General features: G+C 42.9%; 2 protein-coding genes across 9 annotated transcripts in view; both read right to left on the bottom strand.

Moving 5' to 3' along the window:
• The window catches only part of HERC1 (HECT and RLD domain containing E3 ubiquitin protein ligase family member 1), a 99,051-nt gene extending 85,409 nt beyond the window's left edge, over positions 1 to 13,642 (bottom strand). For 6 of the 8 annotated variants that reach the window (XM_063169520.1, XM_063169529.1, XM_063169526.1 and 3 more), the window contains exon 1: positions 13,547 to 13,642. The gene's annotated coding sequence lies outside the window, so the exon portion shown is untranslated. Of the gene's footprint in view, positions 1 to 10,007; positions 10,027 to 10,555; positions 10,573 to 13,546 lie in introns of those variants that run through there. The other 2 variants (XM_063169523.1, XM_063169521.1) reach the window with 2 other exon arrangements.
• A 265-nt stretch (positions 13,643 to 13,907) lies between these two features.
• The window catches only part of DAPK2 (death associated protein kinase 2), a 46,621-nt gene continuing 42,363 nt past the window's right edge, over positions 13,908 to 18,165 (bottom strand). The window contains exon 12 of the mRNA XM_063169519.1: positions 13,908 to 17,674. Coding sequence (XP_063025589.1) covers positions 17,600 to 17,674 — 75 coding nt within the window. The 3' untranslated portion in view covers positions 13,908 to 17,599. The remainder of the gene's footprint in view (positions 17,675 to 18,165) is intronic.

Raw genomic sequence — 18,165 nt, 5'->3', positions numbered from 1 at the left:
TGTGCCAGCCCTTCATTTCATCTTCTGACTCATGTTCTGGAGTGACAGTTCCTCTGCCTGGCACTTCCTGTTCATATCAAGCTGAGCCATACTAAGTGCTATTTATTCAGAAGCAATCTAAAGCCACATCCACACGGCCAGCTGGCTCCTACCCCAGCACAAATCATCAGTGCCACATAATCAGCAGTTTCAGGGCTCAGGATTGCAGGTAGTCATGTCACTTCTTTTCTTCTACTCTTGGTTCAACTGTGAAATGCAGGGTAGGAACCAGTCTGAAGTAACCTCAAATGTAAGATCTACTTCAATCCATGGCCATCTCTCTCTTTCTTTAGCTAGCTGGCAACTTTTTCAAACTGTTTTGCTCAGCCCAGCTTTGTATCAAGGTTCCACACCTCAGAAATGCCCTTGGCCAAGCCATGACAGGAAACATTCCAGTGAACCACTGGGGAAAAGGCATGGGAATCAAGGGGGGTTTGCACTGGAAGACAATGAATGATAATACACTGGGGAAATTAAAAGGATTATGTGTGAGCAACTAAGTAACAACTGAATTCATACACAGGACTAATTCCAACCTTATCTATGCATGGCTATGAGACATTTTGAGCACATGTGGCAAGCAGGTTACTAGGACTTCAAGAGGATTAGAATTCTCATCACCTCAATTTGGTAGCATCCAGTGCACAGCTACAGTGCAGCTTAAATATTGTGTCACAATAATACCTATATGCACAAAAATAATGGAGAGTACTAATCAACAAAAGAGAATGGCCAATGGTTAAAGTACCATGCATAGGACTGCCATTCCTAGCTGCATTCTTATGGGTTGTTCACAGTTCCTTTGGGGTCTCATGAGTGAATTTTGGTGCTCTGCTTTAAAACCTCTGTTGCACAACCCTGCAGTGTGTCTCCACTTCCCATGCTTTCAGCAATGCAGTCAGGAAAAGAAAAGTGCCTGTCACACTCGCTTTCCCCTCCCACACACTGTACTCTTTCCTACTCAGTGAGCAAGACCTTTGAATGGAAGCAGGGAAAAAAGGCAGCACAGGGCTCTAAAACCCCTCTGAACCCCTCTGTGCTTCCTACTGGAGATTCCCCGTCCCTCTGCATTTCGAGTGGAGAGGTGACCCAGCTTCCATGGCCACAGGAGCACACAGAGCAGCTGCTCTTGGCAGGACACAGGGGATGGATCCAAGCTCTGCCAAATCCAGCATGCAAGAGCTGTGTGCATCCCCAGCAGCCTCAGAGCCCTCCCAAAAGGGAGCACCACAGGGCTGCCCCAGTTAATATCCACAGAGACTTGCATAACATCAAACTGGGCTCAGCAGCACAGGAACACCTGAGCTGTTTCCAGCAAGCACCGTTCTGGTTTCTTCAATGGAACCCAAGACAGGTGAAAAGTTAACAAAAGAAAGACTAAAGTTTGTGCAATTCACAAGCACAACATTGATCTACTCCCCATTTCCATAACCAGAAAAAATCCTTTATTTAGAGCGCTTCAGTACAGCAAAAAGCTTCAGTTTTTTCACTGAGGCCATCTGACCCCGACTAAATCCCCTTCCTTGTTATTTCTCTCTGAAGTAAGTTATACATCTAAGTACTGGCACAGACCTGCTCTCAAATTGCTCTGATCTTTCTGCACAAATGCAAAATATTATTATCCTTTCCCACAATTTTCCATGCAAGATCCTATACATCATTTCTTTCATCAAGAATTTAATTTCAAAAGTCAGAATAAATAATAATCTCATAAAAGGTAAATATTAAACCTAGGAAAAGCATTTTTTTATAATGGGAGTTAGGTTTTCTTTGCAGAATACAAATGCATAAAAAAAGATAAGAGCTGTCCTCAAAATTAGTAACATTCCAGACCATGATTACACACAGTACTCAGGTGATTGTGCCACATGAAACCTGAAGGCCTGAATGATACTGAAAAACCTTTCATCTGCACAGCATATTCAAATGCACTGTTTGCATTTTTAGAAAGAATTTCTTTTTCCACATTATCTAGATCATTCTTCAGAATAAACCAGATAAAATTAAAACAACAGATTTTCAAAAAAATCTTTTTAGGGAAAAAAACCCCAAACTTACAACTCTATTTTTGCCCCAGAATTCCTCTTTCTGAACTTGAGCTACAAAAGCAATTGATTTTTCTCTGAGTTTATCCTTCTTTTCAATTCTGACACCTATGTGTCGTCCTTGCTCATTCCATTCCACCACTTTTCCCTCCCTTTTCCTAGCAGTTATTTGTCTGGTCCTCTAACTGTTGGGGTTTTTTACTGACTTTTCTTTGGCTTCTGTCAGTTCATTAACATTTTCTAGTCTTTAACTCAAAGTGAATATTCCAGCTGTTGTCTGAAAGCTGTACAATGAGGAATTATCCTTGTGCTTTCATGAATCAATGACTACTCTGTAAGGCTAAAAGCAGTTTTTCTCTTCCCATTGTTTCCACATCTCCTCTCATCCCATTTGTTCTTGCATTCAATTTTTTTTTCCAGCAAACACCACAAGACAAACAATACCCTCTCACACCTTTCACTTTGAGAGTCACAATATTTTTCAAAAAGAATCCTCTTTCCCTTAGATGAGAGGGGGAAAATGTACAAATAGGATAGAGTTACCTCATCCCAGTATGTCTGGCACGGGCTGTGTTTCATTCAGCACGTTACCTGATATTCTCCTTTCACAAGGAAACACCTGCTCAGAGTGCTCTGTGTAGAAGGGACTGGTAAAGTTCCAAACTCCTCCTTGCTGTCCCACACAGCTCCTGGGGCTGCTTCCACCACAGCACCTGGCCAAGGAGCACACCCACTCACCAGGGAGACTCGGAAGCATAAAGGTCACTTCCCAAATGAATGCTGGAAAAAAAATCTTTCACTTGGAGTGCTATCATCATCTTCATTTCAGAGAGGTCAAAACTAAGCCTAGACAGATGGAGCAACTTTTCCAATTCCAGGGTTTAACCCAAAAGCCCAGGGCTCCTTGCACAGGTATTCTGGATTTGTATGTGCCATGAAGTCCTGGATTTGACAGACACAATCACAGAGCATCCAACAGACATTTCCTCTCTGACACAGCTAATTCAGCCCTAAAGCACCCAGAAAAGAGATGAGTTAAAACATTTCTATCATGAAACACTAATAAACACTTCAGCTAATTCCATAATGACAATTATGATAGCACGTAAGAGCCAATAAAAATGATTCAAAGAAAAAAAAAACAAAATAAGGAAGTAAGAAAAGATCAAGGCAAATACACAACAGACAATTCATTTAAAACCCCATCCTACACCTACTTTTGAATTTTCTCCAAATGCACTATATCAGGCTCTGCATAGTGTTAAATCAATTTAATTACAGAATCACACGGAAAATAACATTTAAGACCTTTCACTCCTCTTCTCAAGAGTGAAACCAAACTACTACCCAACACACCTTAGCAGTTTTCTCTTTTTTGTTTAAAAAAGGCCTGGAATTCCCCTAACAGAAAAAGAAAAACACAAAATAACCCCAAGTTTTGCTTTGAAATGGAAAGCAGTTCCATTATATAGAAATTAATGAAATAGAATATATAGAAATGAATTATATAGATGAATAGAAAGCTCTGCCCTTGGCACAAAAAGGCTGCAAAGAGCATCCTGTTTATCCAAGCTGGTGTCCTAAAGAACAGCCCATCAATACATCCTCTGACTAATTTGTGTATTTAGGATGGGATGTAAGTTATCTCTATCTGAGCTTCATGGATCATTTTTTGAATTAGCTTAGAAATTCTTTCTGTCAGTTTTCTGCTTCCAGCTGAAGCATTCCCCAAGTTCCTACTCTCTGCTGTCACATACAGAGTTTGCCATAGCAATGTACAATTAGATGCCTGCTGTGCCAGCCTTGGAGCAAGGAGAGGCTTGGGGATCCTTTTTGGTCCTGCTCTCACATCTGTATTTCAGTGAGGTGATCCAGTGCTGAATATTGGTGCTAAGAATGAAGTCAAAGCTCTGGAATTAAACCTACTGATAAGAAGGGTGCCAGAATGGCTAATTTCAGCATGGTGGCATGGGAATGAAAATAGGCATCTCTTCTGTTGCTGTGGGGTGTCACAGAACCAAAACTCCCATTGTACTGGAAGGGCATGGTGCCTGGCCAATGCCTGAGGACATGGACTGGCCCACACCCACTGCCATCCCCTCCACCTCCCCTAATGTCTGCTGCCCACACTCCCAACACAGTGACCCTTTCCCACCTCTCCCAGCTTCTCCTCAGGGTCATTTCCCTGCTGCCCTCATTCACTACCCTTTCTCCCCTTTTTAAGAACATTTTCCATTTTGTCTCTCTCATCACCCCATGACCCAGCCCCCTGCACTGCAAGGCCAGCCAGTCTGCAAACACACTTTATTCTAGTTGGCCTGTGCTCAGTACACACAACATGAGCAGAGCAGCAGTGCCACCTCACACTGCCAGGGGATGTGTGCCCTTAGCCTGGCACGGAGCAGCTCCAGGGGAACACTGTGACCTGGTGCTTGGGAAGGCAACGTGCCCCACATCAGTGCTCATGCACTTCCCCAGGCTGATGCTGGAGCTATTTATCTACAACAGAGAAGCTGGGGAAGGCACAGGAGTGAGACAGTTTGGTATTTTATTTTGTCTGCAATATTTTCAGTGCTGGGATTCTAAGTGGCCCACCATCATTCACAAGCTTTCTGTTGGATGTCTAGCCATATGCAACAGAGAACAAGCTATTTTAATACCTGGAAATGCCACTCCAAGAAATGTCCTTAGCTCTTCTTCCATGTAACGGTGTCTTAAGAAACATACCCCAAAGGAACTAAAACCAAAACCAATGCCATCCTTTCAATGCAGCAGTTGAATAAAACAATACAAATTAATATTATTGTTCATGTGCTGCTGGAAGAACGATGTTTAAAGTTCACAACTGAAGACAAAACAAAAAAAAAAAAGCAGTCATTTACTTTGGCCACAGTTTAGAAGCAATGCAACAGTCATGACCCAGATAAACCAAAAGCAGCAAGGCAGTTGAAGCAACATGGACAACACTTTCTATTACATTGCACATTTCATGTTAGGGTGTCCTCCTTGAATTAAAAGCTGAAATGCTACTGTGAAAACAAGGAATCAACACCACAGGAAGGTAATGCAGAATTACCATTCACAGCAGCAGCAGGAAAGAAATTTGGGACCTATGGATTGAGAATGCTGAGAGGAAACCCCTGCTCAGGATTTGAAAGAGAAGGTAGCCTGAAGAAATGTTTCTGGGTCTTGCCTCCAGATTTCAAAGGACAAAGTATGAAGTGGGAAACTTTTATAAATACACTGGTACAATCAGTGAAAGAAGAGTGATGGCTTACACCAGGCCTTTGCAAAAGCAGGAGTGTAGTCCTGGTGGCCTGGGCAAACAGGAAGCTCCCTGACACAACACCCATCAACCCAGGCTACTCTCCCTGCTGGTCATCCATTACTGGCAGCTCTTGGGCAGGAACCTGCAAGGACCTGCAGGGATGCTCTCCAGCACCCCTCTGCCAGGACCCCTGCACACCCCAGCCCTCAGGGTTCCTTATGATCCCATGCCCTACCAGGGAATTATGGGGATGAACCTGTCCCAGAGCTGGGCACTGGAGAGGAGATTAGGCTGTCAGGCACATGGAGCAGGAAGACAATTAGGCAGAACAATAGTGAAATAACAGGGAGGGCAGGTATCTGCCTGTCCATCTTTCCACACGCTGATGTGAATTTTCAAACCACAGTTCATTCCAGCCCAGGCTGCTCTAACATGCCCCAGGATCCACAGCCATGCCTAAACTGAGGCAGGACAGATAGAAAGTCTACAGAACGAAAAGAGCACAGACATGGGCTCTTCCTTTGAAGCAGGACCCTGAGAAGGATTTTCAGGTTTTGCAAAGACAGGAATGCTTAGATCTAAATAGAGAGACAGTGCAGCATAGGTCAGAGCTCCTTCAGAAGAGCATTTGGTAGACATGTGCGACCCTGTCCTTCTGAGAGCTCAGGGTCAGACTTTTATTTCAATTCTAGATGTTCTCCTCTATCTGAAAATAATGTATTTTACAGCATGAGAAATCAGGCTGTGCTGCACCACAGTTTGACACAGGAATGTGACACAGGAGGAGGAGTGCAGGCCAGTATAGCACAGAAACAAAGGAGAGCCATTGGATCCCAGCAGAGCAGCAGGGCACAGCTCAGGCACGCTGAAAGCAATTAGTGCCAGGGAAAGGGGCCAGCCTGGCAGGCCAGAGCCGTCCTGCTCACAGCCACGGGGCATCTGCACTGCAGCCTGGCACAGGGCCAGCCACGGGCACCTCCTCACACACAGAGTCACTCCTCATTCTGGGACACTGCAACAGAGAACAAAAGAGCACACCCAGCAAATGCCCAGCAACTTCTCACTGCAGTGAGTCATCATTTCTGTATCTTAACTATGAGATGCTTAACTCCCCTTAAGTTACAGTTCACTAAGAAGTTAAGAAGGTTTTAAGCTTATATTTAAAAATAAGCTTGAATCTAGACTTTTCATAAACATGCTCAATTTTTGTGAGCAAGAACCCATGTGACAAGACAAGTCAAGTGAATCAGTGTCTTGCTAAGCCTTAGAGGATATTTCACACCATTCTGAAAGCTGCCCACGACTAGACAGTGCTCAGACACCATGTACAAACACGGGAAGGGATTTAAATAGAGTACTGTAACAAATTTGCTAGTTTCTTTTATGTGTTAATTAGCTATGCCATTTGAAGACCACACACATTTTTATTACAATGTAGGTCAATTCTGCTGATCTTTAGCATTTGGGTCAGAAGAGATCTTGGCTGACGTTTTAGAGCTCTACACAACTTTCTCTGAAGTCACTGCCCTCAAAATCACTGTCCTATATTTACATTTTTACTGAACAACAATCAAAAGTAAACAGTGTGTCACTTCCAAAGTACTTAAGACTTAACACGTGCTGGGGTGAACACCACCAGTCTGGCATGAACTGCACTGCCTGAGAACAGCTTCACTAACACAGAATTTCAACAGAGCCCAGGAAAGCTGCAGTACTTAACAGAAAGAGAAATTGGAGAGAAAATCTTTACTTCATGCAATTAGAATGATACCAGGACATGAACATGACCTTTCTTTGGGCTGGCAACAGCTGTACATAGCTGTTAAGTACAGGAAAAGTTTACTGTAGATAAACATTATGAAAGCTTGATTAAAAGCAGCTGCATAAAATTGATTTGAAAAGTACATAAGATTTTATAACTTTCCTTTTTTTTTAATTTAGTGGTTTCAGATTTTTTATTTTTTAACAAAACATCTGTATTATCTTTTGCTCCCTGTTTCTCTAGGGAGTTGTTAAGCAAAGCTGCTACAAGTACAAAAAAGCATAAGAGGCTGGGCAGGGTAAGGGAGAGCTGTGTGAAGGAGCATTTAAACATTCTCAGCTTTCCTTTGCTACCAAATAAAATGTCTTAACTTGATAACAAATGAACATTAGTGTTGATTTAATACAGAAAGTAGCTTTTCAATTGATTCTTAAACTCCCATGACCATGTTGGAAGTTCATTTTGCTCAATTTCCCTAGTTTCCACTTCTTCTGAGACAAAGCAATATATTCTGACAGATAGTTGTAGATTTTTTTTTTGCCTCAAACTAAGCAAGTCACACAGGTTGGTTCCCAAGCACATTTTTCTCTATTTTATTAATTATTTTTCTTAATTACTGCACATCACCTTGCAGGTTTAAGTTTAATTAGTTTCAAAGCAGACTGAGATAGACACTGGTCCTAACCAAAGCCAAGGGAACTAACATTTCAGCTACCTCTTAATAATGCTTACTAGACAATGGTTTAATTGAACTCCCTAACAATTTTTTTATTTTGTTAACTGCTTTATCAGCCTTAAATTCAGGTGCAGAGATTCAATACCCAAAACACCTTGCAGAAGCCACTCTCAGGTCCTGGCACAAGTGCAATGCACAGCACCACAAGCACTGCAGCATTGCCCTGTGAGGTGCATTTACCTGAATCAGAACCATCTGTGCTGCTCACAAGCAGAGGAGGAAAATGGAATCAGACTGATTCAGTCATTTAAGGGCATGCATTCTACCAGCTTGCCAGGAAAGCCCCACTGAGCTCATTTGATGCTCTAGCAGGAGATATGAACAAAGATACTAGAACACCTGTTCTGAAAGGTGCCTTTTGGTCCCACAAAACACAACTTTTTCTGGAAGAAAATTAGTTTGCTGCAGTCTTAGAAGAGGGACTTTCACTGATTCTTCCACTAAGGAGTGGAAAATAATCTAATTCTTGTCACAAATGAAAAGTTCTCTGGGTGCAGAGTCAGGAACACAGGCCAAACCATGTGGGGACTGCTTGAAAAGTCTCCTTTAGGCCTTTGGTCACCCTTCTGGGGTCCAAAGGATTCTCCCCACCAGCCCTGTAACCTGGTGGGACTGGGAATCCCACACTCCTGTCAGTGCCATTTGGAGTGAACAGAGTTTTATCACTCAGGGTGTTGCTCCCAGGCTACATTTTATGGAAGTGATGACAGAAGGAAAAGGAAATGCTACATCCACCACAGCCTCAGAAGAGTATTTATTTATCTACCACTTGCAGATAAATAACAGCTTGCAGATAAGCAGTACCTTGTCAGCAGCCTCCCCTTAACCATCCTGTATACTGGGTATCTGTTCAGGGGGCAAAGAAGGTGTCTCCCTAATAGTGACCACTCAAACAAAAAGTGTCAGGCCAATTCAGCCATGTGCTCTGGGTCACTCACCAGAGATACACAGAGCAGCTCCTGGACAGCAGCAGCAACCCCCAGAATTCAGCCCTCTGATTTTTCAGCACTTTTCTAAGAAGCTCTAATGCTCACAAAAACACTAATAGGGACAGGTGAGTCCTCTTCCTTGCTAAAATTCACCTCCTTGGCTGCTGATCTGCGTCTCCAAAATAACACTGCTCTGCCAGAAGTTCCTGCAGATCATGCAGTTTATTAAAGATCAGGCATCCCCTTTCATATGAGCAGTAACAAAAGGAGAGCCAAACACTTCAGAACAGCAGCTAGTGAGTATTTTAATTAATTTCAATTACAGAAATTGCTTGAAGCTAAGGCATGCAAACTGCTAGTGCAGGTTTTGTCATGAAGACCCCGTCCCAAAAGACGCTCAAAGTCACGTCCCAGACTTGCAGGCAGCATTGCCACTTTTCTCCCATTCAGGTATTGCTGTGCTTTTATTTTGGTTTAAGACAGAAGAAATTTTTATTGCCCTCTTCTGTTAATAAGAGTTTTGTAGCAGCAGATACTTTCAGTGGTGTGAGACCCTGCTTGGTCTGCCTTTAAACTAGACATGAGTTACTTGCACAGACAGTTCCAAAGACACATGGACTTGGTATGACATCCGGTGGTGAAAAAGCCTCTATTTCCCCACATGTTACTGTTACTGATCATGTACCTGAACTTAGCAAAAATGAAACCCCATCTGAAAATTCCATCAAGTTTTACTTGACTCAGTGGAGCCAAAGCCATTAAACAGAATAAAAGTTCATCATCATCATCAATTGGGAAAATTCTCAGTACCATTTCTAACAGTCCCTAGCCTGTTGATTTTCAAAACAAACAGAATGAACATCTGCAATCCTTCCAGTGACTTTTAAAAGAAATAAACAGTCAGTGCTCCTTGAAATGAAAAATCTGAGTGGAAGTACACATTGGGGTGAGGCAAAGAAGGCAAGAAATCTGCATCAAAACCAGTAGGAAAGGAACTCACAAACTCTTCCAAACATACTCCGTTGTCTGACAATTTAGAAAGGTGTACTAGCACATTTATCTTCATTCTGCTCTCTGGAGATTTTGTTCAGAGGTCTTTCCCTTACAGGTACTCTCACTGAAGATCACTGCTGTTTCTGAAATGATTGAAACCCCACCTCCCCTACCTCCCCTGTCACATCTGCCCCAAACCATCCTTTCCTAGATAGAATATATGCATTGAACTTACGTTTTCTGCCTCCTCAGCCCTTATGATGCAAATAGCAAACTTTTCATTTTCATGAAAACTGCATCATTTTTTTCCACAGTATTTTATGAAAAGCGAAAGCTGGCAGACTTTCCTTATGCACATATGGATCTCAGTGATAAGGCTATCTCAAGCCCTTTGCCTGTGCTATGGTATGCAGGCTGTGCCACCTCAGGCGCACCCCACCCATGTGTGGCAGGCTGCAAGAACTCCTCCACTAAAAACAGCAACTCTGACATGTGCTAATGTACAAAACCCTTGGTGTGACTCTACAATTATTAATTAGCATACCCAACAAACTGCCTGCCCTCTGAGGCACATTCAATCCCTACAAAAAAGACACTGAACGGCAGGGACCTACTACACCAGGTTAAAATAAACAACTGCAGGTGCTTTTCCCCACCATTAAAAAAATTTAAAAAGCTTTTCAGCACCTCATCAGAGCCCTCAAATCATTCTATACATAACAGAAAAACATTTCCATAATTACTAATGGGCCCTAGATAACTCATAGAATAAAAAAGGCATACCTGAAACTCCTCTTTCAAGGCTTCTTTCCTTCAGTGCTGTACTGGACCGTGGGAGAGTGTCTGCCTCTGGGGGCAGCCCTGACTTGTCACCTGGAACCGGCACCAAGCTCCTCCTGCACGGATGGCCAAGTCCTTCCACACAGCTACCAGAGGTGCTGCAGCTTCTCTCTGGCTCCCTCTGCGCCAGGGAGGCTGCTCAGAGCACAGGGAGCGAGCATTTGTCACTACCCTGGCGTTGAGGGCTCTCGGCTGAGAAGGGGTGAGACCTCTGGTAGCCACAAGGCACACAAGGACAATTTCTGCATTTTAGCTCAAATGCCTTGAGCACACACCATTGTGTGTGACTAAATGGCCTCAGCTTTCAAAGCAAAACAATGGGAGGACACCGTCGGCTCTGAGCACTGAGACCCAGGAAATCACTTCTGGAATGGAGCTGCTAGAGCTAACTATGGAAAGAAACTACAGGAAGGAAACAAGCGGTGGTTCAATCTCACTGTGGGCAACTGAGACATTTCTGTGCCCAGAAAATACAGCTGTCCCTCCTGAAAGCAGCACTACCCAGCTTCCTCTGATAGCAGTCTTCAAAATTCTGTATTTACCAACTACAGCAAAAACTGAGGTCCTTGCAGCTCCACATACATGACTATTTTTACCTCTCCATCAGTAACACCAGGATACACCCCTCAAAAAAATCATAAATTGTCTTACATGCTCTAGAAAGCCCCAAAGTAGAGATCTAAATAATTTTATACTAAATAATTTTATAATTTGCTCTGCTAACTGATCAGCCATCTCATAAGCATGGTTCCATTTACAGTGGCATTCCAGTCTCAGTATAGACTCTGCATTAATAACGTTGTACATTATACTTTTTCCAGTGTTATGCATGCCAAATGGAATAGCTCTATGAATTTGGTCCTTATGATTAAAAAAAACCCAAAAACTCTAAATGTAGGTCAGTATTTGCGTAAGAGCACGACCTTGGGCCACAAGTCTGTTAACCAGTTAACCACAGGTCTGTCAGCTTGTGACCCCTGGCATGACAGACCATGTTTGGTGACTGAGCTGCCCCCACCAGCTGGCTTTGGATCTACTTCAGCTACACAGCCTCCTGCTTTGTGCCATTCCAGGCGTCCTACAGAGTCCTGCAGAATTTCTTCCCGGCAGAATAACCAAACTTCAGGAAAGGATCTGGAATCTCTGATTTGCTCATAGGAGCACAAATCCAGGCACAGACACACACTGTGCAGGGAACACTGCATATTTCAGTACTGGCTTGCAGAGCATCAGAAAAGCCATTCTGCCTGCTTTGATCCAGGTGCAGGGAAACAGAGCACTCCAGATGACAGAGCAGCATCACATATTCCCAACGTTTCATCATCATGAGCTTTGAGTCATTCACATTTCAAAATCAGACTTCGCTTGTTGCAGACTTCTGAGGACTTAACTTTATATGCTACAGGTTTTAAAGACCCAGCATGAACCAAGACAAGATTAAAGGCTCAGCACCAAGACCAAATCTCCATCTTTATGTTGCTTTCTCTTGAATTACATAACTAAGACCAAACCAAAATGTAGCATTTCCCATCCTTTGCTAGCTGAATGAGAGGCTGTAAGCTAAAAATTAGAAAGGCTTTTCCACACTTCAAATCTAATTAAATTCAAATTTAATACCTATACATTACAGCATATTTTACATATATAGAGTAAAAAGATTTAAAAGGTAACTGAATTACCTAAGAGCTTCTTTTTTACCAAATAATTGTTATATTAAGACAGTTCACATGCACACAAGACACTTCATACAATTATATTTAACAAAGCATTGTACGTAGCTCAAAAGGTTCATCCTTGGGAAAATATTTTAGGAAATACTGATGTGGCACCATTTTTCTTCGGTTTTCTGTTGAGTGGATACATCCCACCCTAAAAAGGCTGTGACTGAGCACAGTTCCAAGTAGAACAGGAAAATGTCACACCTCTGAGATGTGGCCACAAGTTGTAGCAAACTGCTATAAAAAGCTAATGCTCAGTGATAGTCTCTGCACCTACCCCTCAAAAATAACAGCAAATACACCAGCAATGACACTGTGAGGAGACTCCTGAACAGGCTCTGGCACAAGGAGTTGCAGGTAGAACCCAGATCCATGCTGAGACTTCTGGATCACCCACGTTTCTGATATGGGGTGCACTGTGTACAGGGCACGGCCACAGATCCCTGTGCACACACCAGGCCCAGACCCACAGCCAGATCAGCCATTCCTTCCCATCTCCTCAGACAGCCAAAGCCCATTCTCCACTCCATCAGGGCTCCCCAAGACTTCTCCTTAATCCACCCTTCCCTCTGCAAAGTTACTCACTGTGACAAGGACCATGACTTCTTGTCCATTTGAAACCTTCACGTTCTCAACTCATCAGGAGCTCTGCCTCAGGGCCAAACTTCTGCCCCTGAGCCTCAGAACACAGCGAGAAGGCCACAGTCTGGCCATCCTGCACAAGCTTCCAACCCTTTGTGCCCCAGCTGGATGGAGTTTGCTGCAATATCACTTCATCAGGCTCATGATCACTTACAGGTAATGGTTCCCTGCCAGCCCTGCCTAGTAACAAGGTGTACCTGACCCACTGAAATTTGCATGCTGAAAGTCATGTATTAGCTACCATCTGAGCACTAAAGTTGTTGAAGTTTGAAGTTTATGTGAAGTCAGAGTAGACATTTATGTGAGCAATACAGAATGTCAGCCAGTTACAGTGATCATATAGAAACGAGTGAGGGAAAAGAAATGCCTCCAAGTTCTTTGATTCTCAACTGAACATTGTTAAATATATTCCCTGCACATACAAGTTCCTTGACTTACATACAAGTATAATAGGAACAACAGCTCTTATTAAAAGAAAATAGGAGGAAGTGAAAGTAAATGGAGTAAGAGAGCACAGACCAAAGGCGAGAGCAGCAAGAGCAGAGCTGCCGGGCTCAGCAGTCGCTGGGCTTACCTCGCTGTCCAGGGTGCGGGACCCGCTTCGAGCTGTGGAGCCTCGCTCCTGAGGGGGAAGCGCGGTCTGTCGAGCCCATCAAGCCCTCTCGGACCAAAAGGCGAGCCGGTGCCACGGCGGCGGCTCCTCCGCAGCCCCACAGCGGCCCTCCCGCCACCTGCACCCCGATGAGCCCCTCACGCCCAGCGGGCCGTGGCTGCGGGGCAGGGGCGGCACAAACCCGCCCGGAGCCGCCGGCCCCGGCCCGCTCCCTCCCGCTGCCCTGAGGCGCTGCCGCTTCCCGCCCTCCTGGGCTCCACAGCTGCGGCCGAGGGGCCTCGCCTCAGGCCCTGGTCTCGGGAAACACAGACACACACCCGTCCAGCTTTCCAATATTTTATTAGCAAATTACAAATATCTCTGCTATTTTTGACAGTCTGTACTATTTCCAGGCACAAACAAAAAAATATTAAAAATCAGTGTGTTTCTCCTAATAAAAAATATATGTAGATTAAAAAACATCACTACTAAAATAAGAATAAAACTAGCCAAATAGCCATACTTTAATAAAAATACTCGTGGGCTTTTGTGTTTTTTTGGGGTTTTTTTTACTGTGCTTTTTCTTTTTTTTTCCCAGACATCACTTCATTTCCAGGTTCTCTAATGCAAAACAGAATAATACATAGAAAATGGATTTTTTTTTTCTCCCAGCAAAGCAGAAAATTGTTTCAATGTTCCCTTTCCTTCCATGTAGTTCTTTTTTTTCTTTTTTTTTCTTTTTTTTTTTTGGCCCTCTACTGAAAGGAACCTGTATGTTGTTCAAAACGCCCTGGTGGTGAATATCAGAAGCAGCCCTGCATGGAGCAGATGTCCTGCCAGGGCTGGAAGCAGCACAATTACACTGTGCCTCCCTGAGCAGGCTGAGATTCACCCCATGGGACACACAGAGAACACCACAGCTGGGAAAACACCATAAAGCTCCCTAATGCATCACCACCATTAGTCCTGAGTACAAGAGATTCTACACTCGCAGCATGCTCCTACCTGGAACAGTCAGGGAAGGGTTTGTATGGGCACCAGTGCTGCGTGCTGTGGTTTCTGTGCAATGAAGTTGCTTGGGAGCCGTGTGCAGTGACTGAGGGCCAGAGAGAAAGGCCTGGCCTTAGCTCACCTGGGCACAAAAATCACTGAAGACTGTTTAGTGAGCTGTCTGCAATGTCTTTGTTAAAACACCACCTTACATCTTTATAAAGGTAGAATTAATAAGCCAGAGCTTCCTAGAGCCTTGCACTCTGTCTGCCTTTCTGCTGAGTCCCATCTTTCTCAATAGTTGCTAGGATTTTACATGAGAATAACCCCATCTCCATGAAAGCACAATCCTGATCCAACAACCTAACACCTATTTTAACCAGGGCTTTATTTTCAGAAGTGTAATTTACATACACATCCCACAATCTCAAATTTGAAAACCAGAGGTGTTTTCAAAGTCCAAAAATTCATAAAAATACCACTGGCTTGGAGTCTGTTTGGTTTTCCACATCCTTGGGAAAGCAGAAAGCAAAATTTTGGAGGGTAAGCTGGGAGGCTTTTTATCCAAATAGATATTTTTAGTGTTCTGTTTATGAAAGATTCCCTCCAGACATTGCCATGGTTTAACCCCCGTTGGCAACTAGACCCCACAGAGCCCCTCACTCACCTTTCCTTGGCCCTGGTGGGGAAGAGAATTGGAAAGCAAACCTCAAGGTTTACTCTGAGATAAGAACAGTTTTGTAGCTGAACTAAAGAAAAATATTATAATAATAATGAATAATAATGGAAAAGAAAAGAGAGGAATAAACCCCAGGAAAGCCAAGTGATGCACAACACAACTGCTCACCCACAGACCAATGCCCAGCCCATCCCTGAGCAGTGACCTGGCTCCCAGCCAGCTCACCCAGTTTACATGCAGAGCATGACATTCCATGGGCTGGAATATCCCTCTGACCATTTTGGGACACCTGTTCTTGGCTATGGTCCCTCCCAGCTTTTTGTGCACCTCCTCACCAGCAGAGCATGGAAAACTGAAAAGTCCAGACTCATGGTAACCACTACTTAGCAACAACTAAAACATCAGCATATTATCATCAACATTATTCTCATTGTGAATCTAAAACACAGCACTGTACCAGCTAATAAGGAGAAAATTAGCTCTATTCCAGCTGAAATTAGGATACACTGAAACTTCAGGTTTCCCTGTTACTGCTCCCTCTTAATACATACATTACTGTGACACTTTTTGAGGATTCTGTCTCAAGAATTACACAGAAAGTTCAGAAATATACCTTTTAATTGAATATGAAGAGGAGCCCATGCCCTGCACCTCATCCTTTGACCAGCTCATGTCACAGGCTATGGCAGCACAAGATATAAAATAAATAGAAATTAAATAAAAATGTATAGAAATTAGTATAAAAATGCAGTGCCATATTTGCAGAAACATTTACTCTCCAGCTTCCACAATTCATATATCGACATTCTCTTTCCTTTCCTCCAACTTTCCCAGTCCAGGATCAGCTCCACATCCCTCTCATACTCACTCCTCTCCACTGCTTTTTTCCTCCCACTCGCTCCTTCATTTTATGTTTCTTCCATCAAATCCTACATTCTGCCTCTCCTCCAAAGCTTCTCATACATTTCCTTCCTTTCAGAGAAGTAATTTCTTATCAACTGCATTTTAGTCTCCAACTCAGCAAGGATACAAAGTTACAAATATAAGTAGCATATTTTTATTTCTTTCTTAGAAACTGGAAGCCATCAAAATTAACTTGATACTAGTTTTCAACACCTTCTACTCTAAAACCTCAGCCTAGAGGTGACAAGTGTAAAGCTAAACTAAATCAGTTTCCTCGTCCATCTATAGTTGTTTCTAATAGACTTGCTTTCTGATTTTTAATTCATTAAATCACAAAATAAATAGGAATTTCTAAGAGCAAATACATTCAAATGAAAAAATTTCCTAGTCTATGCACATTTTTGGTACCAATTGAACAATACTGGCTTAGAAACTAATATATTTTAAATGATGCAACTTGCCTATGCAAAGATATTACACCAATATCAAAGTGCTTATTTCCTCAATTTTGGATACAACTCCCTGAATAAAATACAGATGTCTGCAGTCTGAGTTACATGTAAACAGCACCTATACAAATAGGTGTTAAAGAGTCTCCAATTTGCTGAAAAGAAATAATATTGACAGCAATAACAAGTCTAATAAAGACTATTTCTTTGCATGTTTTAGGTTTATAAATGTCCTTTTTTTTTGGTGAGGCATCCTGTCATCATTCTGTGAAAATGTTGTATTCGGGTGCATGTAAATCACTACAGAATTTTTTTCTTTTTCATCCAAAAATTGCATTGTCCTACTTCAGTGCCACAGTCAGTTGCACTCACACTAACAATGAGAGTTGTGCTAATCCTCAGGCAGAGACCATGGCCAGAGCACAGTTCTTGTTGCATTTCAGAACTATTTACTGCCAGGTTCACAAAATGAAGGTTATGATATGTAATGACACTGTGATCTTCTTTTCAGTGGCAGCAATAACAGAGTGCTGCATACAGCTAACAAAACCTGTCAGATACCTGCCATCAAATATTTATGCTATTAACAATTATAAAAATTGAATTTAAAGAAAACCCTTACAACTCACTAGCAATTCCCTGACTGAAATAATAATGCCCACAGTCTTAACCACTGTATGGAATGTGAATTACTCTGCAGTAAAGATTGTCAGTAGAAACCCCACACCCTGAGTGCAGTTGACATCATTATCACTGAAGTATCACTGAAACACTCAACATATAAAAGCACTCCAACTGGTGCTTGTGCTGTAGCATTTCCCTGGGAATCTTGATTCCCAATTTTACAAAATGCTTAGTAGGCATTTAAGACCATTGTCCAGTTGTTGGGGTATTTTGAGAAGCAAGAAGCATCATACCAAGGACTCAGACAAGAAGTCCAAGTCTGCTGCCAGGGCTGCTTGCTTCAGCAAGGATGAAAGTTTCCTCTCTCCTGTCCATGGAATTCTCATCCCATTATGATATGCTGCTTCTCCTCTGAGGTGGGGCTTTCCTTTGTGAAAGATCCTCACTGTCACTTTCACAATTTCTCTGAAATAGAAAGGCCAAAAAGTCTCATGTAAATCAGATACCATGCTCTTAAACATGCTGTTCCAGTATTATCAGTATCATCTACTGAGAAGAGCAGAGCTAATAGAGCCTATAAATTTTCACTTCAGAAGGTCACAGGCAGTGCCAGGGTCCTCCACCCTCCATCACAGAGGTGGGCACAAAGCAGTTGTGCCCCTCCCCTGCAATTGCTCAGCTCTCAGTCACACCCCATGGTCACTGCCTGTGATCCAGACATCATCTGCAGGCTCCTCCTTTACACAATAATGTGCTTAGCCCCTAGAAGGTCCATCATTTCCCTGGCTCTCCCTGCACAAGATTCCTGTCACAGTAACAGAACATACAGCAGCATTAAAGACACAAATGATGCCACAGTCCCCTCTGGTTTCCCACTCCAAGCCACTGCTGTCTTGTTGGGCTGTGCATCCATGAAGGACAGCAAAAATGACTGCACATTAAGACCAGCTCTTCTC

The sequence above is a fragment of the Melospiza melodia genome, chromosome 15 (genome assembly GCF_035770615.1).
Source record: "Melospiza melodia melodia isolate bMelMel2 chromosome 15, bMelMel2.pri, whole genome shotgun sequence".
NCBI classification, from domain to species: Eukaryota; Metazoa; Chordata; class Aves; order Passeriformes; family Passerellidae; genus Melospiza; species Melospiza melodia.
The sequence above is the reverse complement of the archived record's forward strand: the minus strand, read 5'-3'. Positions and strand labels throughout refer to the sequence as shown.